Source organism: Penicillium subrubescens (genome assembly GCF_028828155.1).
Source record: "Penicillium subrubescens strain IBT 31985 chromosome Unknown utg000009l_segment0_segment0, whole genome shotgun sequence".
NCBI lineage: Eukaryota > Fungi > Ascomycota > Eurotiomycetes > Eurotiales > Aspergillaceae > Penicillium > Penicillium subrubescens.
Genome location: NW_026643159.1, coordinates 308,136 through 330,950, shown reverse-complemented (window position 1 = coordinate 330,950; position 22,815 = coordinate 308,136). Strand labels below are relative to the sequence as shown.

Here is a 22,815-nt window from a genome sequence, read left to right as displayed (position 1 = left end):
ATTGTTGAGGATCAACATACAGACTTATGAGCGCCGCCTTGTCTGTGGGCATATAAGACCACTGAAATGACATGAACATTTACTCAAACCATAAGAAGTGATTCGCTCTACCGATTGAGCTACTTATAGCCTTTGGGTGTATCTCAGACTTAACACTGCTATACAATCTATCCCAATTAGAGTCATCTCCACCTAGAACCAATACCTTTCTGATCATGACCAATTCGTGCACGCTCCGACCAACCTCAAAAGGACTGGTTGTTTCGTGTCTTCTCCCGGCCTACGGGGCTGGACGGTATAGGGATTACAGCCATTGAAGACCCCCGAGAGGGGCTTTTGGTACTACAGGATCAGGGCAGTACCTTCTTTGGGTCCCTAAGAATCCGTACTGCCTAATATGAATAACATGATTTCGATCGCCTTATCAACCGTAAACGGAACATATATGTTGTACCGTGCAAAATCCTTAGAAGAACAAATTTTTGTATCTACAAATTCCTTTAACATGTTTGATCCCCGCCTTGCCTCTTATATCATCCATGCGCTAGCCCTTGTCGTTTGGACTTACACTCCAGCAGCGAAAATGCTTTCACTCAAGGCCACGCATATAACTCTCTCGATGGCTTTGTTTCTTCTGATCTGAAACCTCCATTCAATGGATGATTGGCGGCTGCCTCAAAATAGGGTCTGCTGTAGCGGACGGGGCACGTCTTCCGATTGCAAAATCATATTGAAATCGCATGTCACGGGGCCGCGAAAGCTAGAATTGCGACACTGTGGTAATGTATATCCATCCATTGAGAAAAGGCATGATGTATCGTATTTGGCAGAGCTTATGCCTCGTTGTCGATGTTTGCTTTTGTCTATAGCTTTGCGAAGACCGCTGGAAGGTGATGTCGCATCATTTTTTGAATAATATTCTTCTGGGCCGCCTCCAAAAATCATGTCTTCAGATTTTTGGCTTTTGATTGACAGATTGTCGGAATTAAGTCGTTTGTTTGTTGGCGAGAGGAGGTCACGAATCCGATCGACAAGCTAATTGGGATGGAAGAAAATATAACGTTCAACCCACTTCAACTTAGGCGAAGAAGAGGGCAATTTGCGAGCGGGGAGTGACTGCAGCCCAACCAGGATTAAATAGTCTAGTTCTACTCATGGTGTTGATACCAGTGAATCGTCTTGGTACTATTCATTCTTGAGTGGGTCAACATACTGTTCGCACAATCTACTACATTTTCTGCAGCGCTTCTCAATTATATGCATTTAATTGTACTGTATTCACCGATTACACTCTGGCCAGCCATATTCAGTTCGGCCTTAAGTAAAAGTCCTTCATAAGCCACACTATCCGGTGAATTGACGCACGATTTTTGTTATGAGATGTTATCGATTTTTTGATCCGAGATCCCATGGGTCAAATAATGTAGCCGAGAACGTATAGCATGAGCTGTTCATCGAATCCCATTTAAGCCGCTATTTGAAGTGAAGAGCACGTCAAAGTCTAAAGCACGCATTAATGTAAGCACAGACAATATGAATTCAGATTTGCCCTCCTGTGGATAACGAGTTGATTTGGGTGTAGGTAGGATGTGCATTACGCAAATTCTTGTCCTGATGTTGACGAGATGATCACGATATTTCGAAAGAGAGCAAAAATGTTTTCTAGCTCAGTGCTCTGTCTTAAGGCCAATAATAAAAAGAGGGGTCGGAATAGACCGGGGATGGGGAGGGAGACATTTGGTGTACAGAACGCCATTTCAAGTACACTTATCGTACGCGTTAAACATGAGAATAGAGAACGTCGCCTCCATAGTCGCTATCTGCTGCTCCACCTAAGATCCTGCTCTGAACGCGCGGCGTCACGGCACAAAATTGTTTTTGCCTTGTCCATCTCAGAGGATCCCAAGCGGCCATAATGAGACTAAATTAGGGACGCATGGTTATCCATTTCCATAGTGGAGAGGCAGTCTTTTTTAGAAGGACCGAAGTTATTTACTGTCTACACAGAATGGCAAATTCCTCAAGCAAACGTTTTCACCAGAATTGGCAAGGGATGTTAGCCTAAGTAGTACAGATGCTCTAGTTTTGGCCTCCATTCTTCTGAAATATTAAAAGGGAGAGCTATTCCGTTTCAGTGATTGTCTGCTTCAGGGATCAAGGATTTTATATAGGAATATGGGCGTGAGTCGTCGTCATACAGCAAACAGCAACATTAAACCTGACTATGACGCTATCATGGTCCTCGCAGAAAGTGCCATCGAGGACTTCTCTGGTGAGGTGAACAGAGGGGTGGAAGAGGTACTCGCGAAGATGTCGGTTAAGGTCTGCGAAGCAGTCGAAGCGGCAATCAAAAAAACGTCGAATGCAGGACCCAGCGCCGTGAGTACGAGAAAAGAAGCCAATCCGATAGCCCCCCGGTTCCCCGTCAATGCTGGCAGCACCCTCAAGAATACTTCGACGAACGACTGCGCCAAAAGACAGCCAGAGGAGCGGGCACCAGCCCCCGAACGAATTTTGCCAGCAGCAAGAGACCAGTGTACTTATTGAAAAAGTCCCCATGGCGGCTATATATGAAAGAACTACAGAGCTATCGCTTCAGTATATTACTAGCAATCATTCTAGTCTATCTCATGGCTTCCAGTGGGCTTCATACTTTTCTGCGCTGGGCTGGAGCGAAATTTCTTCGGTTGCCTCTCGAAACATTATGCAGTGGAGATATTGAGAAGTTCATCGCGAGAACGTATTAGTTAATTGGGTCTCTTAAAAATCAGGGAAAACTTGTTCCCTGCCGGCCTGATTGCCTCAAAACCAGTGGTAAATGCGAAAAATCTCCAAGATTGTGTCATATTTTCTATTTAGTATTTGCGGTAAGCAGCTGGTGTACAAATCGAAAACTTTTAATATTTCCAGAATTTATCTACTTATCCAACGTCGAAGCTCACTGTATTTAATACGAGGCCATTGAGCCGAATTTAGGTGTGACTTGGGATTGTTTCTTTACCTGTCAAAAACTCATACCTCATCTAGGAGCAAGAGGGGCCCATTTAGAAGTGTTTGATACAGCACTCGGGGGTTAAATCTATACCTGGACATAATGCTACCATGGACTGAATAGAGGAGGTACTTCTGACCTTGTCGTTCAACTTGTTCTCCAGAATTATTGATCAATAGAAGACTTTGTATTTCAGGAGGCAGTGGAAAATGTAAAAGACTAACGACTGAGACATGGTCAAAGCTAGGATCAATCAGTTACCAATGTTGAAGGTTATGGAAACTAGGGATCTTGGAACTCTCTGTTTACCGTCCTTGCGTGGTACGCAAAATTGTCCATCCTTCATCTACGCGAGTGGTCTTGAAATAAATGCCTGTCCCCCTGTCAGCAACTTCGGCACTGCCATAGTCCAATATGAGAACACAAAACCACGACATGGGGGCACAAATTCAGCATCGCATCTACGTGCTCCGATATACAGGATGCACCCGCCTCGAACACTTGAAAGCAATAGAAAAGGTTCGGACTCCGATGCAGGCAGTATCATCTCCCGTCAGAACTCCAAAGATTCTTCATATAGGTTTAAGGTAGCTCGAGCTGAATCATCAGGATCCTAATATATGTAGGAATTGGTTGCCTTGTTGGACTTGAACCAGAATATAGTCTGCTACAGTAGACTAAAGCAACGGTAAAAACATGAGTATCGTCAACTACCGGCGAAGTCTTACCAGCAAAGTAGACGTAGTCTGTTACCCAACCTACCTGTAGTGGATGCGAAGGAATTGGCCACAGGATTACTTCATGTAAAGATTGTATTATTTAGTTAAATTAACGGGTGTTGGTTGAGATAATCGATTTCGATATTGTTTAACGGGGGTAGGTGACCCACTCAACCGTGTGACCCGGTCAGCCGTGAATTACGTTATATCCCTACGCCAACGCTATTTACCCCTGTTCACAACGAAGAGAGGGAATAAATCATGAAGTAATGCGATTGAACAGTGATATATGGTTTACTGTAGTCCCACCATGAATGTAGAGAGCTAACTCCATCGATAGAGCGAATGAATTGATACTAAAATAGCCTGAAATCTCAGAGTTGATAGATACAAACAAATCCGAAAATCGTACATCTCCGACTAGTCAATCCAAATCAAGTTTATAGTCTAGACTATAAAGTTCCAATGCTCAACTTCAGCCTTGATGTCTACCGTCCAATCAAAACTCGGGATACCTCTATGGATGATTGGAGCTGTCTTTTCAATTTTCGTTCTTTCCACCTCTAGAGGACTCTCCTCGGAGGCCCGTTTGGCTAAAGTCTCAAGCCTCTCTTGCATTAGCAGCACTGAGTTTTTGTGGATACTGATTTTATCTGTCGTAGATCGGTTCAATGACGATACTAGATGGTGGAACTGTGCCTCTAGTAAGAGACTACTTGCCTCAGCGAAGCGTAGCCTTATAGCGAGCGAGAAAGGTGATTCGAAATACCCGCGCCTCCAGGCGCATACAGCATGAGGATTAGCGTGATAACGAAGTAAAAGTTCGATCTTCTTCGGGTCTTTGTATTGGACAGCCAAGAAGAGTGGCGTGCGGTTGTCACTGAGCGAATCTACTGATGCTCCTGCATCGAGAAGGAGTTTCGTAACCTCTTCACTCCCTTTGGCCACTGCCCAAAAAAGAGGTGTGAAGCCCTTATATAATGGTTCTAGTGATGGGCGGTTGACATTGGCATTGCGATCGAGCAGGGCCTTGACATAATCGCTGCGATTGTGCTGCACGGCGCATGTGAGAGGAAGGCGGCCGTAATGGTCGTATCCAGACACGCCATACGCGGTATTTGAGAGTAAACAGTCAAATTTCGATTTGTTGTTCTCATTCATGGCTCGAATCAACTCAGAGCTGAATGCTTGCACCTCTTCCTGGGACAATGATGATAGATGGGAGACCATGGTTGATCGAAGGTATTCAGATTCGTGTCTGAGGCACTGAAGAACAAGAGCGGAGGTTAAGCTACGGCAATATATTAAATAGTCATCAATCATTATCCGTTCGACAATAGATAAAACCGTTCTGTTTCAAAATGAATTACTAAATCCGCATATGGCACCTGTTTGCCCGATCAGCACTGCAGATCCGATCTAAAAATAATATTGCCGATTTCTCGTCTACAGTCGTGTTTCCTGTGTTTCTAAAATAATTTTGGGGTTAAAATAGTGACACAGAATCTTTCTATGCATGTTGAGATTTTGTTTTACGTGTAGTCAGCTATTTACGGACACGGCTAATATGACTACGGACAGCGAAATTTCCAGACACTTTAATTAACTTACAAAGTTTTAGTCCAGTCGGCATGGTCCAATGTCTATACGTTTGAGTGGTACTGTAGAGGAGTTTCATGTGGCCGTCGCCTACACTCAATTCTAAGGAATGGCTGTATTTGTCCAAAAAGCACTTCGTGAGAGCCACGGCAACGCCGTCAAAATCCCGAAACTATCTTCAGTTTTTCTATGTGAAATTTCGGCACACCACCTTATTCTCGTGCCTGATGAACACCCCCAACTGCAGACTTAGTATAATCCGTCCTGAGACGTGTTAGAGTGATTCCCACTCTATTTCCGCCCATTTGGTAGAGCGGTGCCCCCAAACGGAATTAGCTTATATCAAACATATTTTCTTGACATCAAGTCTAAAGCGTGCAAAGCCACATGAATTCGAAGATTACTTATCTCTCTGTGCTGAAACGTAACTGTAATCAAATATTAGATCTCATCAGCCTTAAATCATGTCGGACTCATATTTCAGAATATGTCTGTCTGCAGTTATGTTCAGCTACCCATAGAATGTAATAGCTTAGGTACAAAAGACACTAAATATCTACAGCTGTGGTACTATAGCACCTTTTATCTAAACAATCTAGGATGGGAAAAAGCGAGGCAATGGGAAACGGTCTTCTACGACGAATTCCGGCGCTGGCGGACCAAAAGAAATCATACAGGCATTGTGAAAGTGCAGAGACCCAGTCTCGTCTACGTGAATAGAAAGTAGGATACAACTTCGATGGAATTAATCGGAACCTATACGCAATGGGTCCTGGCAAACAAACAATCTTCCAGCTTCTCTGGCCGTAAACATTGCACCGACGTGTCTGCATATCTGATTTGGGAAGAAAAAGAACCATTGCGCATAGTGCCAACAAATAGCAGCGCGGCCCCAAAGTAAGATTTTACAGCTAGTCAAGACGGAGCTGGTCAATCCGGCGATCCTCGCTGAGAATGTTTATAACATGGACGAGACAGGCGTCATCCTGAGCGTTTTGGGTGTTCTCAAGGTGTTAGTCGGGCGGGAGGAGATGTGTAAATATTGTGGTGCTTCTGTAAAACGGAAAATGGTTACTACCGTTGAATGCCTGTCGGCAGATGGTAGGTCCCTGAATCCCCGGGTCGTTTGGCCTGCTTTTACCCACCGTAGTAATTGGACCACTTACCCCACTCCCGGATGGCATTTCGCCTGTTCAAAGAACGGATACACAGACAGCTCCATCAACCTGTACTGGATCCAGCATGTTTTTGACCCTCAAACCAAGGCTCGAGCTGGTCAGCGGCCGCGCCTTTTGATCAGCGACGGGTTTGCTGTGCATGAGTCCCTCGAGGTCTCGAAGTCCTGTCTTGCCCCTATCGACTTCCATCGCAAACTTCGCATAAGCTTCAGCCATATAGCGTGGTAGTTTTCAGTGCATTGAAGACCGCATATCGGGAACAAGCAGGGCTCTTCTATCGGGGTGGAGCTAATGCTGTGCGGTTGGAGCATTTCACTTCCATTTATAGCCGGGCACGAAACTCTGCTGTGACGCCCCGTAACATGAACGCGGGCTGGTCTCAAACTGGATTATTTCCTTAGAACCCTGACCGGGTACTGAAGGACATTCTGCCGCGTCCAGGAGTCAGTTGCTCCAACGGGAGGAATTTTGCTAAAGTGGCCCATTACCATAACAGTGAAGAGCTGTTACAAACACCACAAACACCCATCACGGCTGACGGTATAAAATTGCTGTGTCGTAAGGTGCAAAAAGAAGCTCGTGGGTGCAAAATGAAGCTCGTGGGTAGGACGAGGATTCTAAGCTTCTCTTCAACCGTCTGGCCTATGCAGCGGAGAAGGCATTTGCGGGCCGTGCACTTCTTCGTAAAGACCAAGAGCGACTGTTGGCTCAGAATAATGAAAAGCGAAGTCGAACATCGGAACCAGCACGCAAGGTAGGCAATGCTAAAGTTATGAGCTACGAAGATATAATCGAGGCCCAGCGCAACCTCGAAGCAAAAAACGCTCCTCAAGCTAGAAAGCGTAAATAAAATTCGAGCAGTGGGTGCCGGCGAACAAGGTCTTGCACTGATGATATAGGAAACACTGAGGATGAAATACAGCGCTAGGGCCTTGAAGAACATTGTTCAGTTATTGTTTTTGAATGTCGTTATAACATATAAGTGCTAGGTATATCATAATGGTGGAGTGGGCTGTGATTATAGTTCGGTGGTGTATTTTTTGTTCTCGCAGGCCCTTCCTTGTTCACGGAGTCACACTTGACCAGCATCCTATGTTTTCATGGTAAAATTGAATGCTATTTAATTTCAGAGACAGACGATAACCTAGGCAGTCTGAATTTACGAATAATATTGTTGTTCGATAAATTTATCTTCAACTACGGTGAACGTATCTTTGTCAAGTTTCGGCACACCGCTGTATTTCCGCACCTCATATACACGTCGTAGCTTCAAATTAACTGTACGAAATAAAAATCGTCACTTTGCTAGCTCAAGATCACCTCAATTCGACAACAAACCCCAAGAATGCGACTACTTAAACTCAAGGCTACATGCACGTTTATAGGCTTTTCTAGTACTGGATATATCACGCTAAACCCTGTAGAATGTATATTGCATAGAGACGCCACGTTAGGTCTTTGATACAGCTCTCTTGCGCTATGGTCAAATAACACAGAACAGCGCAGAAATGGCTTTTCGAAACTCTTACTACGCTGAACAAGGCTGGTAGTGTGAAGAGTCGAGGCATTCCAATCTAGCAAGGCCACAACCTATTTACAAAAAACTTGCAGTTGCGGAACAAGTAGAGCAACAGTGGAAGTGGCGGATCGGGAGCGTGCGGGGACGAGTTATTGTTCTTATCTCGATCGAGATGATGTTTTGTATTCAGAGCTATGATTAGAAAAAAATCCTCCGACTTGGTCTTACACCTCTGGTTGGAGTGAGGCTTCGAGATCTGTTTGAAGCTGTTGATCTGGTAATGCGTGCGTGCTGCTACCTCTCACTTTCCTGAATCCCCTTTCTGCACAAGCTGCTGACTGATGCAAAAGGTACTGTTCTTTCCGTGGAGCCGTTCGAACAATCTCCTCAAAGGGTTTAATCGCTCGGAGAGCCCGAACTGCCACTCTCCACAACAAAAACGGCTTTCCTTCTTTCCTCTCGTTAATGAGCTCCCAATCAAGCCGTACGTTCGCGTCGCCTCCAGGGCGAGATACACCCATCAGATTGAGTGCCCCAGTGACTGTAGAATAATCTAACCAGAGACCTTCGGGGCCTGGAACACCATATGTGGCGTCGCAGCGGCCCGAGTAGCGAATTTTCCCAGCAAAGACTCCAAGAAAATCTCCTTCCTGGACGGAAATGATGGGGCAAACAGAAAAGAAATTATTTTCGTCAGGTAGTATAGTGACAAATATAGACTTGTTTCTCATCGCCTCTGCACCTGGATGTAAGTCAAGGAACCCACCAAACTTTGCGAACGACGGCTCGTGCGGCCCACTTGATTGGAAAGTGATTGCTTCCTCATTGGAAAACCACGGGTTACTCGCATTGTTCCACGCAGCTTCTGGAATCTTCAATCTCTCCGCGAGATTGGTTTGACCCAGCCACAATCTTCCCGTGAAGTCGCCCATACTCTCACGAGTTACCCGATTTTCCAGCTGTTTGATCTGCAAACCGTACGTATTTTCCCAGAGCCGAACCAGTTCTACCAGGGACGCTCCAGCATCTGACGGATAACTTTTGCAAAAGCGATCGAACTCCTTTGTCCGATACAGGAGGATCTTGTCAACACCCGCTTGCCGCATCTCGAAAAGCCTCCTCCAGAAAAGGCGGCACTGTCGCTGGTTAGCAAGGCTGAGGCCATAACCCGCTTCTCTCATGAAGCGCTCGGTTGCGACCTTCTCGGCCACTGTGAACTCATCGAGAGGCCCTTTAGGAGTTGGCAGACTCTTTTGATCCAGGAGGTCTGCACCTTTCTTTATGATCTCCCAATACGCAGTTTCGTTGTACCGAGTCTGGACATTTTTGCTGGCTGAAATGGCGTTTTCTTGCTTGATCGCTTGGATGGCATCGGGGTAGTCTAGCTGCACAATTTCATCGACAAAGCTTTGGATAGCCTTGACGCTAGTCGTCACGGTAGTTTGTGCAGATCGTTGCCCGTACCTTCCAAGTGCATCGTTCAACCGTACGCAATTGATGAGTATATTCTCCAGGATACTACCCGGCACCCTTTTCACGACCGTTTTCATCCTGGGCGTGGGCGTGTCCGTTGCGGCGCCTGGCTGGTTGAGATAAAGACCTTCAGAAAATAGGACTGACAGGGGCGACTCGAGCTGGAGGTAGGGGCCAATGACCGCCGGTTCCTCAGTCATCGAGGGACGCGGGACAGGCGTGCCGCTTTCCTGAGTCGCCACAGTATCTTTTTCCTTTTGCACGTTATTATCTGCCCCACCCTTGGCTTTATTGTTGCATCTCCTTTTCTTCTTCGTAGACTCTGGTCCTATGTAGTCCGGTCTGCATCGTGTATCTGATGTCGAAAATTCATTCGCCGCTGTGGCGGGGGTCGGGCTTCGTCGCGGTGTCAGTCTCGGCGGTGCATCCGTACGTCCTAACCGCAGCCATTGATCACGGACTTCAATGCGTCAGTAAACAGTGTCTCCCCAAGCTGCGATCCGAGAGCTCACTAAAGTTCGAAATGGCAAGAATATGCTCTTTGATAGGCTCATCATTACAGCCACCAATCCCACAAAGCACTAGCAGTTCATGGATCTTCCTCGCGGTCAGAGATTCAAAGGCTTCTTCCATGTTTGTCTTGGGCAGTGGAGGAATGGGGAAAAGAGAAAACGGAGAGGGGAGGAAGGCGAACTAAATTCCTGTATTGCACGGATCGCACTAATTCAGAAAAGGTAGAATTAGGTCAAAAAACCTGCCTGCCCAAAACGAAAACTGAGTTGCGTTGTCTAAGAAAAATGGCCGAATAGAAGCCCTTAGATTAGGTCCCAGTAAATTCTGCGTTGCAGGAGAGGAGAATAGGTTATCGAAAAGTATTCCGCAGTACAATAGCTCCTCCAGTCAATATCTGGAACTTTGAAAGGTCTCGTTACGGGACATAAAACCCAGCATCTGACACAGAATCATTTCTACTCGTATCCACACGAATACAGTCCGGTAAGTCAAGTCGGTATGAATGATCAACGTTTTCCATGATTTCGTAGGGACCACTTGCCTGTTTAGCGAGCTTTCGTCCTGGTTTAGCGAGAACAACTCAACGTGTTCTCGCCCATACTCAATTTTGTAGTTTATTAACCAATCAATTCAATTCATCCTGTTCGGGTTATTTCCGCCTGATCTTCATTCGCTAGAGCGCATAGTAACAGATACGGTTTTACAACGTCTTGTTGACAACCGAGGTGGCGCCATTCAGCCAAAATACGGGTAAATTGAAGAAGGGAGTATGAAGTTGGATTCCCCTGGTTAGCTTATAAGTACCTAGCGAGTCAATATAGAGCTCGTGACTTTTGTCCTGGACTGTATTATCCGGGAATAAAGTCTCTCTATACTGGGTAGTATGGCTCCTATGTAGTGCGCACCTTGTTAAAATACCTCAGAGGAGTATATGAAAGTGTCTCGAATTCAGATGACGTGGTTTAAGAGATTCGGGATTTCATCAGCCGCTACTTCGCACGGATTTCTCAATCGGAAGAGATGACGAAATATGTTTGTTTCAGAGTAAGATACTAGATGGATAGACATCACATTGAGCCTGAGCTTAGTCTACATTGGAGCTTGACTAAACATATTTGAATTGCGAACGTAATCAACGTTCAGACTACTTCACCAACTCAGCTGATCACGCATCGCACAATGCCAGTCACCAACAATACAAAGTAAATAGCTATGGAAAGCTATGCCTTAGTCTTGGTTGTGTACAGGAATATTTGAGATATGGGAGGCAATTGACATGACACCCTCTCTATGTACGCCTTTTTCCTCGACATGTCTTTATCATTGGGCTTGTATTATTCAGTGTTCCCGAAAGTGCAAAAATCAATTCATCTAGAGCCGGATCCAGTCCCGTATTCAATATCTTTTGAATTTGAGTTGCGAATTTGAGTAGGCTTTCCAAAGAATTGACAATTTGCGTATCGGATAGTCGGCCCAATGCCATAAGTTCGATTTTCGGCATCGTCTCATCTTCACAAGGAGTGAGCGACTTTGTGAAAGTGCGTCCTGCAGAGCACTGAAAGTTGTCGTGCTCGGTCGAGAACTGGAGTGTCGGTTGATGGTCGAAAACTATCGGTTGTTCTTCGCTTGTCGGTTGATCGAGGACGATTGGTTGCTCCTGGGAGCGGCCCTCTATCGGTGAGGTTTCATCCTCGCTAGTCTCCATCGGCTGAGGCTCGGGCCTCTGTGCCTTGCGCGGTCTCCCCCTCCTCCTGCCGGACGCTGTTGTCACAGATTCATCCGTTGCTTTAGGTGCATGCTGACTACCCTGTAGGCTCGTGGGCGTACGAGGCGGAGGGGGTCGGGAGAGTCGCAAATTGTAGCGTTTTCTTGGTTCAGTCTTTGGCATTGTGTAAAGCGAAAACAGAGCAGTAGGTGGGTGCCGCATCTCGTTGCCTAATAATATTCAGAGTTATAGGATATACGTGGGTGCTTTGATCTTCGTTTGCCTAGCTCTTCCATTTATGGATAAAGTCACTAAATTGATTAGACATCAAACCTAGTGACTAAAATTAGAGGCTACGTATACTCATCACTCATGGATAACCGATCTAAATTTCCTTTTCTACTATCAAACATTCCAAAAAATGGGAGTACGATACAACAGCAGGAAAAAGTGTCGATAATCCTTTAATTGGAGTTCATTGGAGAGACATGATGACCATTGAATCATTTACCCGATTTAGACGCCAATCTCCTCGGCACACAGTAGGACCTAAACGACCGTGATATCTCGAACGCATCTCGCATGCACTCTCCCCGGATTCCAAATCTGGAAATACATCGCTCAGAAATGTCTGTACTAGCACCGCTTCTTTGAGAACGACGTCTTCTTTGGACTATACTCTATAATCATTGAGTGAATGGCATGGTGCTCGGCTGAGGCGAGAAATTTTCGAAGAAACTTATTTCCAACTAACATAAAGAGGTGTTTTGGTCTATTCCTTCCGTCAGACTTGGAAAGACGAGGTCCAGAATGAACTTTTTTGTGTGCTCATTATCAGCATACTCACGTCGCTATATGTCGCATTCAGGACGCAGTCTCGACACAAAGTCGGCGCCTTTTGTATACTTTATGATAGTCTCTCTACAGAACCCCGGCGGCCAACAATACCCAATCCATCCAGAATGCATTCAGCCCTCGCTGTTCGTTGCTTCTTCCTTTCCGCGCTTTTAGCATTGTTAATTGTGAATAATACGAAACGATTAATATTCTGCCAAAAATAGCTATTTCGATCCGCCAATATGGCCTTGTTTAGCGCTGGGACCCAGTTTACGTCTTCGCTGAGCCCTAGAACGGCAGGCATGCTTGCGAGATGCGGAGGTCACCAGTTCCCTTTTCTTTGAAAGTACCGCATGAGTGATCTTTTCCTAAGAATCCCCGGATTCAACTCAATGTGATCGGTTTTTTGATAAATTAGAACGTCCTCAGTCGCGAAGAACCGATCCATCCCTGTAGCTCCGGGGTGACTAGGATCCAACTCGACAATTCGTAGCTTTGGTCGAAGAAATTAACGGAATCGTGGGTATCTCCGATGCATAATGTAGCATGCGTACCGATTCGCCTTCTAGGGGATAGTCTGGATCGAAATGTTGACTGCAGGAAGTGTATAACGCATGCTCTAGTACTCACTGTTGACGAATAGATCTTAATAATTTGAATGGGATGCAGGGCAATATCAAGCCCAGGGTCCTGCGACCATACCAATGATATTAGCAAATTATGCCAAATTATTTCACAAGAAACTCATTAGAATTCTTTTCGATGAATCCTGATCCAGGTCCACACCCTCATCCAAGATAGATACTTAAACTGCAAATCCTCCAACACAAGCTGGCCTTCTGTCAACAATTCAACTGGCTAGAACATACCCAAATCCCAATTTAGTCACCTGCTTTCTAAAGTGAGCAAACAATGCCCTATCCGGAGATGCATCAAGGCTTTGTATTGGACAAGGATCCGTCATCGCCCAGCAGCGTCACCAGCAGTATCACGATAGGTGCGACGACAGAGAAGGTCTTTCATCAAACACGCAATGATGCAAGTGTTCAATCGAATCTTGCCAGCGTGGGTGACAGTGCTCGAAATTGGCCGCTTTGCCAAAAGGTAGCAGTATCCATTGGAGCCATCCTATGTTTCTTGGTAATGTGAGTGAGCAGTTTTGGTGCGGGTCTTCAATCTTCCTCGCTAACTTGAAATGTACAAAGAACGCTGGCTACATCAATCTATATCGCCAGTATACCAGGCATTATGGGAGAGTTTCGAATCGGGAAAACGTTGGCCATCCTGCCCGTCACACTGTATGCTCTGGGCTTTGTTATTGGCCCAATATTTACTTCGGCTCTCTCAGAGGAGTTTGGGAGACAGTACTTGTACAAAACGTCGCTGCTGCTACACTTCATTTTCACCATCGTGGGGGCATCGGCGTCGAATTTTCGCACCATCGCTGTTTGTCGCGCGTTAGCCGGCGTGGTGGGATCACCATCGGTGAGCGTATTTGCGGGAGTTCTGAATGATCTGTGGCAAATGCCCGGAGACCGACTGGGTGTTCCTCTGTTCGTGATGTATGGCCTAGGAGGCGCAGCAGCGCCAACCATTGGCCCTTTGGTGGGAGAGTCCATTGTGGCCGTACATGGCTGGCGATCGTCATTCTGGCTGACGGCTATCCTTGTTGGGGCCTGCGCTGCAGGCATGCTGTTCGTGCCAGAGACTTTTGGCCCAGAAATCCAACGTCGATCGCGAAAGGGCCCGCGGTGTGGTCTGCGAAATGCCTTTGGGTCTGCATGTCGCCGCCCGTTCGAGCTGCTTTGGTTTGAACCCATCATCCTACCCACGGCCGCCGTGGTCACAATGAGCCAGGTCGTCGTTTTCATCCTCTACGCTGGGTATCCAGTCATTCTCGAGCGGACCTACCACTTTTCCTCCTATCAAGTCGGGTTATCATTTCTGCCGTTACTGATCGGAACGCTGCTCGCTGCACCTGTGCTCGCCATACTTGATAGCCGGAAACGTGCCCCAGACCAGTCATCGCCGGAAGACCACCTCGTCGGTGCTATGCTGTCGGCTATATTGCTACCAGTTAGCCTACTATGGTGAGCCGTATTGGCGAGACACATTTTCGCCTCAATGTGCTGACACTGATTTTAGGCTCGCCTGGACCGCACGCCCTTCAATTCACTGGATCTGTCCCCTTCTTGCAGGTGTTCTCTATGGGTTAGGGTTTGCGTTGTCACAGGTAATGTCTCCGCCTTCCGCCCTCCACTCAAAAAAATAGCTGCTAACAGGATTGTGTGTCGTAGCTGACTTATCCATTATACAAAAACGTGGTCTACGGGGCCGAACTTGGCGCCTCCGCTCTCGCGGTTGATGTCGCCATGCGCTATCTATTTTCGTCCGTCTTTCCATTGTTTACCGTGCAGTTAATTGACAGTATTGGATTTGCCTGGACAATGACTGCCTGCGCAGTGGCATTGGTATGCTTAGCCCCTGTTCCATGGGTACTGCGGAAGAAAGGAGCCTCTTTACGTGCCCGGAGCAGATATGCCGAACGTGCTCCCGATATGAGTGAAAGACTACAGATTCCTGTGATGTGCTCTTCACCTCGTGACTTGGGGGGTCTTTTGAAAATTTCGGCAGTGTAGGGAAACCACAAGAGTCGATCCACTTTAGAATCTATCATTGCAAGTATCAATGCCAGCCAAATCCGAGCGATACCTTTCTTCGTAGCGATGCCACGTATTAGCTGGGCGATGTGCCCCATACTTTCCAGTAACCCAGGTCTGTGCGAGCTCTTCCTGCAGCATCAGATAAAATTCACGCTGCTTCCACATAGCAATCCTATCACAACACAGCTTCGTCAGTCGGCTAGAGCCTCGTCCTCTCCGACAAATATAGTCTCTTGCCACTCTCACAGCATATTCTTTCAGCTCTCCAAGGAGAACAAATCTCGGATCATGGAACAGCATCCGGATGACTTGCGCGGAAACCATCGGCCAAGACTGGTATGCATGCTGAATAAAGTGGCGACGTGCATGCCTTAAAAGTGGCACGTTTCTTCGTTGAAGTCCGTACCAGTACATTTCAAGATCCAAGTGGATTCGTCGCTTTGCATCACCTGTAGATGGGTTAGCGAAGTAGCACTGTCTATCAACGAACCGGGCATAGTGAAGGGCGTGATGCGGAGATTTTCTTTCGCTCCTTTTCTGCCAGCGTCCTGGTCTATGTCTCCGGGTTTCAAATTTCATCTCCTGGTATGCAGTAAGTGAGTGTTGCGGTCATGCCCCCTCGCTATGCTTACAATAATATATTCAGCCACGAGAAGTCGCAAGCCTATTTTAAAACCATGCTTTTGAATGGTATGGGTATATTCGGACGCTAATTTCCCGCTGACTTCTTCCAAAATTGGCTGCTGTTGAAAACCAAAGATTCAAGTGTTCTCTCGTTATTTCTGACCGATGATAGTACAACCGCTTCATTGGTAGCATAATTATCGGGAATGACGGTCAGTAGGAAATTGATCTGACCCTTATGGAGCATCAAACACCATAACTACAGCATCGCTGGACCAAAAATGAGTGGCATATAACAAATTACATATTTCGTATTGGTAAAAGTCTTTAACGTCATCGTCATTTGATATGGGTATTTCATATTGATCATGGTTCAACCGGGGTCATTTCCGGCTCTGTTAAACACCGTCAATCAGCCATGAAACGAGCACTTGGCTTACTTGACGATCATGAAAGGAGGGGCCACAATGAGGAAAGAACTTTATTTGCATTGTTTGCGCCATAGTAACGTAGTAGGGAAGTCAAAATGAAATTTCAAAATTTCGAAATTTCTGAAATTTGGCTGCTTGAAATGTAATTTGAAATGGGCCTTGAAATCTTGAAATTGAGCTAGTCCTAAAAAGGTAATGATTATCTTCTATTCTACCAATAAAAAGCTTCAATTGTGAAGAGCGGGACATCGATATCAGGTGCTATCTATCCTCGCCGCCGCCGGGTTGGTCGCTCGGAATCATCTAGAGCTCCATGAGAACATTCAGAGACACGCTTCGACCTCGTCCGTGTAAGATTAGCTGAACCTGAATCTGTTGTGGGTATTATTGGACTAAGGGGAAGCTCCGAGGTTGGCTTCAACAATGAGTTAAGCCTCGAACTCAATGCAGAAACGAGGGCAGGATTCGTTGATGCTGAAGCTGAATTCAATGCTGAATTCAATGCTGAAACTAGGGCAGATGTTGGTGATTTCTCTGGTGACTTCTCTGATGGTTGGTCTGCCGGTTGGTCTGGCGATCGCTCTGGTGGTTGCTCTGGTGGTTGCTCTGGTGGTTGCTCTGGTGGTTGCTCTGGTGGTTGCTCTGGTGGTTGCTCTGGTGGTTGCTCTGGTGGTTGCTCTGGTGGTTCCTCATGATGTTGCTCTTGATGTTGATCTGAGCCCTCTGATAGATCGTGAAGCACTTGGTTTCGCTGCAAAACCCTCTCTACCTCGTCATCCTCTTCTTGAAGTAGTAATTCTTGCGCGACTTCGGGAGGCTGTTCTGCCCGGAATTGTCGTTTATTAATCTGCACGAAGAGTAATTTCTCAACACGTTGAGGCTCTAGTCTATTTCGGACTTTTGTATGCTGAAGGTTCATCTGTGAAAATGCTCTCTCTGCTGCCGCCGAGTTCGCTACAGTATTGCAGAGACGACGAGCAAATGGTGCAAGAAGCGGAGCAACGTCCTCCTATATAAGAATATCGTAAGTAAGTCCTTCTTTTTAATTGTGGTTAATACAACGTACTGCTTCAAGCCAAAAGAGAGATGGGCTCTGGGCCTTCTAGCGGGAGGCATTATAAAAAGCGCCTGTTCTCTGCCTGAATGATAAACATTCATGCCAAGCGGAAGAGCTTTTGTCGTCGTTCTGTAGAGGCCGCAGGATACCTTCGATATAATTTCGAGAGTTCTGGTCAACTTTCCCAGGGACTCTAGCGGGGTCAAGATGATAGGCTACCCAGTGAATAGGCTCAAGCTGACGGAGTATTCGACTTTGCCAACCTATGCCATCTAGATAGGACAAGAAATCGTCCTTAAGAGATGTTTGATTGGCTAATGTTCGTAGATCTTCATGAAGATTTAGCCACCGCTGCGTTACCTCCATAATCGACGAGTTCTGAGCTTCGGACTGTTTCTGGGCAACATGTAGAGGCTTAAGGACTTTGATCAGCTCCTTGAGTTGCCACCAGAACGAATGCGAGTTCGCTATCCGAATAATCTCCCTTCCCCTAGCAGTCGAGGCAGCAGGAGTGATAACTGCCCACTCGCAGATAGCTTCTTGAGAGTCGTAAAGCGAGGATAGCATATTATATTGCGTTCCCCATCTGGTAATAACCGACGCAATTAAAGCCTTCTTTTTACCCCACTTCTCAAGCTGTTTTGCTTGCATTCTTGCGTACTCGAGTGGCGAGTGTTGGAAGAAGACAACAATTTCAAGAGCCTGCTTAAACACGGACCCTGCTCGTGGGACTTTTGAGTTCTTTAGGTCAACTATATCCTTCATGATTAACTGCAGTCTATGAAAATCACAGGGAATCATAATACAGTGTCGGAGTTCTAGTGTTTGCTCAAGCTTCTCCCAGACCGACTTCATAACGCAGCAGGTGTCCGTCGAGATAGAATTGATTCTCTTCCAGTCAGCTATTTTGTCTAGCTGTAACAGAAGGCATTGGAGCCTGTTCAAGATCCAGCTACTAATAGCAGGAGCATCAAGTGTCTTATCTTCCATATCATTCAGGTGGATAAACCATGACTTCGTTGGCGTTGTTATAGTCATCACAATTACCCGCTGAGATCGGATATTAGTTGTCTCATCCACCGTTATATTCAAGAACTCGGTTCTCCGCAGTTCCTTTAGCACCTCCTCCCGTAGTCCATTATATGCTTCATCCAGAAGATCATCGGCGATTCGGTAGCGGGAAGGGATTTGGTACGTTGGACTTAATGCATAGATAAGGTCGCGCATCTCTTGCTGTTCGAAGAGGTTGAAGGGCCTAGCTCCGGTGAAGCAGACCTGGGCTATTAACTGATCAATACTTCGAGATGGCTGAGAAGCACAGAAACTTAGCAGTCTCTGTTTCTTCCCCGTGGTAGTCTCAGGATCCATCAGAGCTTGTGCTTTCGTGCATTTATTAACATGCTCGCTCTGACGCGTCGTGTTTTTAGCGCGAATCTTCAAGCATCCGAGGCATTTTGCTTGAGGAACCTAGCCGAAATTAGGAGAGTACAGAATAAGCTCGTGGATCAAGTATTACCTTTTTATCGCCCTGTATGATTTCAAAACACCTCTGAAGCTCGAGCTCGGTGTAGGAAGACTTTCCGGAAGACTGATTAGCCATATCCAAGGCGTGTAGCTACGAAGGGGTAGGAGCAGCCTAAACATGTCAAAGATATATATTCCAATACCTGTTGCCATGAGCTACAACATATTCAGGATATTCAGCAGGACCCTGATGTGTTAGCTCCTATTGGCTGCAGATTTGATTACTCAGCAACTACCAGCCCCTTGAAATGTAATTGAAATGAGAAAAAAAAGTGAAATTTCAATATTTCGTAATGAGTCGGCCAATTTTGTAATTACACCATCACTATAACGTAGTTCCCCGCCGAGCGGATCACCCCAAAACACCATACTAAGTGCGATAAATTACAACTTCATATCTGAACAACCGGATACTTTTATGACGGAATATCCAGGGTTCATGCTTTAAATAGCATTTCTAGCTCACTGGCATATGAGAAGAAATTTGATTGGAGTTCTGATGGAAATATATATATTCATGTCTGAAAAGGCAAAAATACAGTGTATTTTATAGTAACGTATATAATCTCAAGGCCAATGATAATGTATAACTTTTTCGAGGTGGCTGTTCGCCAAGAGTTATATATACAATACGCAAATTGAAAGAGCAAATCAATGTCGACAACGATTTTCAGTTCTCACCACAAGCATGAATGCGAGCAAATAATGGAAAAAGCCTGAGCGGCGACGAGGAACTGGGATGTATCGTAGCCACGAACAGTCGCTTGAGTGCTAAAGTATCTTCGTCGGTACTCCGCCTAACCTACAGTATCACTTGAAATTGGTGACCACACATTCTTTATAATTCTTAACATATGATGCTCTGGAACAGTGCGAGCACGAGTTCTGTTAAACCATTGTTGGTAGCATAGCAGAAGCTAGGATTGAAAATTGCGGTGGCAGCATTGTAATATGCTTATATCGCCGGTGCAGGGCGCCCCCTCAGAGCAAGCAGCGTTGCAGTCAGAGCCAGTTTGGGAAACGGAGCTCGGAAGCACGGTATCAGCTAAAGACATAGGCAGGCTCCGGACAAATTCAGCATCAGGGACACCACAGAGGACATGAAAACAGGACCCAAGTAGAACCAGCCACCGGGTGGAACCTGCTGTGCAGCACCATATCCAGTATCAAAGCATGTGGTTTGCGCAACATGTACAAGGCAATTTTTCATGCCTACGGCGACTCATTATAATGGTGTTTCACAGTGACATAGCCTTAGAAAGGAGGGCAGAAGAGCTGATAATTGTAACTAGAAGAACTATCAACAACAATACGGTCCACGAGCATCCCATTGGCCCACAGAGGACCGCTGCTTCATTCCTGGACCCCCCTTATTTCAGAGCCTTGCGAATGCTTTTCGCAACTTGATAACTGAACTCGTTTTCAAGAGAGTCCATTGAGCTTCTGTCCATCCCACAGGCCCGATACACAAACAGCCCGGGATCTGGGGACCCCGGGCACTCTGTGTAGACCCCATAGATACCACTCCAGAATCTAGACATCTTGAGATCGTAGGGTGCCTCATAGCTGTCGAAGACGGTCGCCAGCGCTCTTCCACTCAATGTAATACATTCCACCTCAAAGGAGCATCCTTGCTTCCTGAAGAAGATATATAGGGACGGTGCAAGATAAGAGTGAAAAGAAAGAAGGGAAAGTTGGAGGAGAGCTTTGCAGAAATTGGGACTGGGATTTGGAGGAATTTGTACGTGTATTTCACGTGGCCGAAGCTAGATACTACTACCGGAATTGCTGTAGCCAATATTGATTTTGGTGGGAACAGAACTCCTCTCGAAGCCGTTCTGAGAAACAATACTCGCGTAAGTTAACCGGCCAGTATTTAAGCAACTTCTGACACAAGTGAACTATAGCCGTCGCTAAGCCTAGTTTCAGCATCCTCGCGGGTCAGTAACTGCTGTTATTGATTCTACCCACTCCAGTCAGAGACGCCTTTTTGGGACGCCTTTGTCTCCAAGTTTGCGCTGGCCCGGAATTACATCTCTATAGCTCACACATTGACCATTTCCTACTTTATTCGTTGTGATGCTAGACTTTGCGGTTCATTGTTCTGTGCGAACTGCCGCCTCCACTCCAGAGTCATTGTCTCGTCGAAGTGTGTTGATTGTTTTATCCATGACACAATACACCCATTGTCGGCCTCCGATCAGGATGGGTGTCTGTGGTATCTTTTGTATCGCTTTACCCTCTGAATAGCGAGCCAATCTTTTCAACGATTATCCCGATCGCGGAACCGCCACCTGGAGGTAATGAATGTTCTCCAGAGCCCGATGCTGTAATATGAACTGGGTACTCTAGGCAATTTATAGAATAGAATTAGCTTAGCGCAAATAGCGATGAAAGATACCAGAATCGACGTAATAGTTGAGTGGCATATGAGAGGAAAATTGTCATCCTATTATAATTTGGGGGGAGGGGGTAAGATGGCCTGCGACCAGTTAACTGGTCGTTCGCTAACACTTCCGGTACGGCAAGTCGTGTTGGCAGGAACTTATCCATTTTTTTAAATGCTCGAAATCAATTTATGCCCAGAGATCCTCAAAGGTAAAACATAGTATTTCGCACCATTGAGTGAAGTTCAACTCGACTGCTGTCCACCGATCCGTCGAAATTCGACGCGAGAGGAGTACAATTGGTTAGGTGGAGGTAGGAACGCATCCTGGCACAAGCCTGACGAGCGTAGTGTATCGGTGAGCAAACACCTTGTGCTCGTGTGGACTCCCCAGGCAGATAGCACAACTTGTGGGTGAGATCTTGTAGTAGATCGGCTGGTCCAAGGCAAGCATTAGGAAAAGAACTGCGCCGGCGGAAGACCTCATCAAATATCACAAAATAGCGAACTGGCCGATTTTCAATGCGCATCAAACCAAGTGGCTGAAGGAAAAAGTCCCAGCAACCCGGCTGCGTGATTCCGCGGTCAACCACCGTCCCAGCAAGTGATTGGCCAAATTTGGAGCTCTCCGTGTCGGCTGTTGGGAAGAACCGTGCATCATGATGCTCATCAACGAGCACTATTGTAATCCGCGGCAACGGACCGTGTTGACCGACCCCGAGCGCCATTTTTTTGCACATATCCGGAAGAAGAGGTAGCTCCTGCTCAACCCAAAGCTCGTCATCCCCGTCCGACTCGACACTATGAAAGATGACAACGTCCTCAGGCATGCGATTGCCGTGTTCCTCCCGCCATGAATGAAGTCGGGATTCTATCAATGTATTAAGACAGTGGAGAAGGCCGGTTTTCCTCGCCTGGATGCTAATGTCCGCGGGCCACTGAGACATACCATGGCCCGAAGAAGCCACAATGCCAATGATGCTAACGGTGGACGCTCCGCCCTTGGTGGCGGGTACAGATTCTATAGTGACGCCCACGATCATGGTGGAACGATTTGCGAAGCATCCAAGGTCGGCTGGGTCGACTGAATGGTTTTGACCCCCCAGTTTTAGATTCATCCGAAGGGCAATCTTACCATACAGATCTTGATCGTTCCGCGTCAGCCAGTCGTCCTTCACTTCGATAGAAGGCACGCCATGGATGATGTCACAAGCCCACCGCGCGAGATGAATGAACCGCTGAGCCCGAGGCGAGACAATGATAAGAATCATCGATGGATGCTGTTTTGCGTGAAGGAGGCCCACAGCCTCTTTGATTTGCGCTTGCGCAGTAAGCTCGTTCATTTGGATCCTTTGGCCAGTGGCAACGGGAGATGCAAATATTCCCATACGTCGTAGCCTCTTATGAAGATGACCGAGATGCTGTCTAAGGGTTGGAGATTTCAGTTCAGCGACGTTTTTACTCGGAAGATCGAGGTAGAGCCAGGACCAGGGCCGGAATTGGGCGGCCTTCATAACTCGATGATCGCATAGTCTCCAGGCTCCGTGTGTTATCCGGACTGTGGTTCGCCCCGCGTATAGCACTCGCGGAGGAGC

At 46.5% G+C, this 22,815-nt stretch overlaps 6 protein-coding genes across 6 annotated transcripts; 2 read left to right on the top strand and 4 right to left on the bottom strand.

Annotated features, from left to right (window-relative positions):
* Positions 1–2,175: 2,175 nt before the first annotated feature.
* N7473_011184 (uncharacterized protein) lies at positions 2,176–2,547 on the top strand (the record flags this gene model as incomplete). The annotated part of the gene is made up of 1 exon (XM_057157123.1): positions 2,176–2,547. The coding sequence occupies one exon, from the start codon at positions 2,176–2,178 to the stop codon at positions 2,545–2,547; it is 372 nt and encodes a 123-aa protein (XP_057004245.1).
* Positions 2,548–4,158: 1,611 nt separating this feature from the next.
* On the bottom strand, positions 4,159–4,941 carry N7473_011183 (ankyrin repeat domain-containing protein; the record flags this gene model as incomplete). Its single annotated transcript, XM_057157122.1, has 1 exon — positions 4,159–4,941. One exon carries the CDS (start codon positions 4,939–4,941, stop codon positions 4,159–4,161), a length of 783 nt encoding a protein of 260 aa, XP_057004244.1.
* Positions 4,942–8,231: 3,290 nt separating this feature from the next.
* Positions 8,232–10,214, bottom strand: N7473_011182 (uncharacterized protein; the record flags this gene model as incomplete). Its single annotated transcript, XM_057157121.1, has 2 exons — positions 9,993–10,214; positions 8,232–9,940 (listed from the first exon to the last, which is right to left on the bottom strand). Exons 1-2 carry the CDS (start codon positions 10,111–10,113, stop codon positions 8,232–8,234), a joined length of 1,830 nt encoding a protein of 609 aa, XP_057004243.1. The 5' UTR covers positions 10,114–10,214.
* A 3,233-nt stretch (positions 10,215–13,447) lies between these two features.
* N7473_011181 (MFS general substrate transporter) lies at positions 13,448–15,174 on the top strand (the record flags this gene model as incomplete). The annotated part of the gene is made up of 4 exons (XM_057157120.1): positions 13,448–13,680; positions 13,741–14,625; positions 14,681–14,768; positions 14,833–15,174. 4 exons carry the CDS (start codon positions 13,448–13,450, stop codon positions 15,172–15,174), a joined length of 1,548 nt encoding a protein of 515 aa, XP_057004242.1.
* A 1,344-nt stretch (positions 15,175–16,518) lies between these two features.
* N7473_011180 (uncharacterized protein) lies at positions 16,519–18,537 on the bottom strand (the record flags this gene model as incomplete). The annotated part of the gene is made up of 3 exons (XM_057157119.1): positions 16,519–17,262; positions 17,320–17,355; positions 17,671–18,537. 3 exons carry the CDS (start codon positions 18,535–18,537, stop codon positions 16,519–16,521), a joined length of 1,647 nt encoding a protein of 548 aa, XP_057004241.1.
* A 2,889-nt stretch (positions 18,538–21,426) lies between these two features.
* Positions 21,427–22,563, bottom strand: N7473_011179 (Piwi-domain-containing protein; the record flags this gene model as incomplete). The annotated part of the gene is made up of 1 exon (XM_057157118.1): positions 21,427–22,563. The coding sequence occupies one exon, from the start codon at positions 22,561–22,563 to the stop codon at positions 21,427–21,429; it is 1,137 nt and encodes a 378-aa protein (XP_057004240.1).
* Positions 22,564–22,815: the final 252 nt, after the last annotated feature.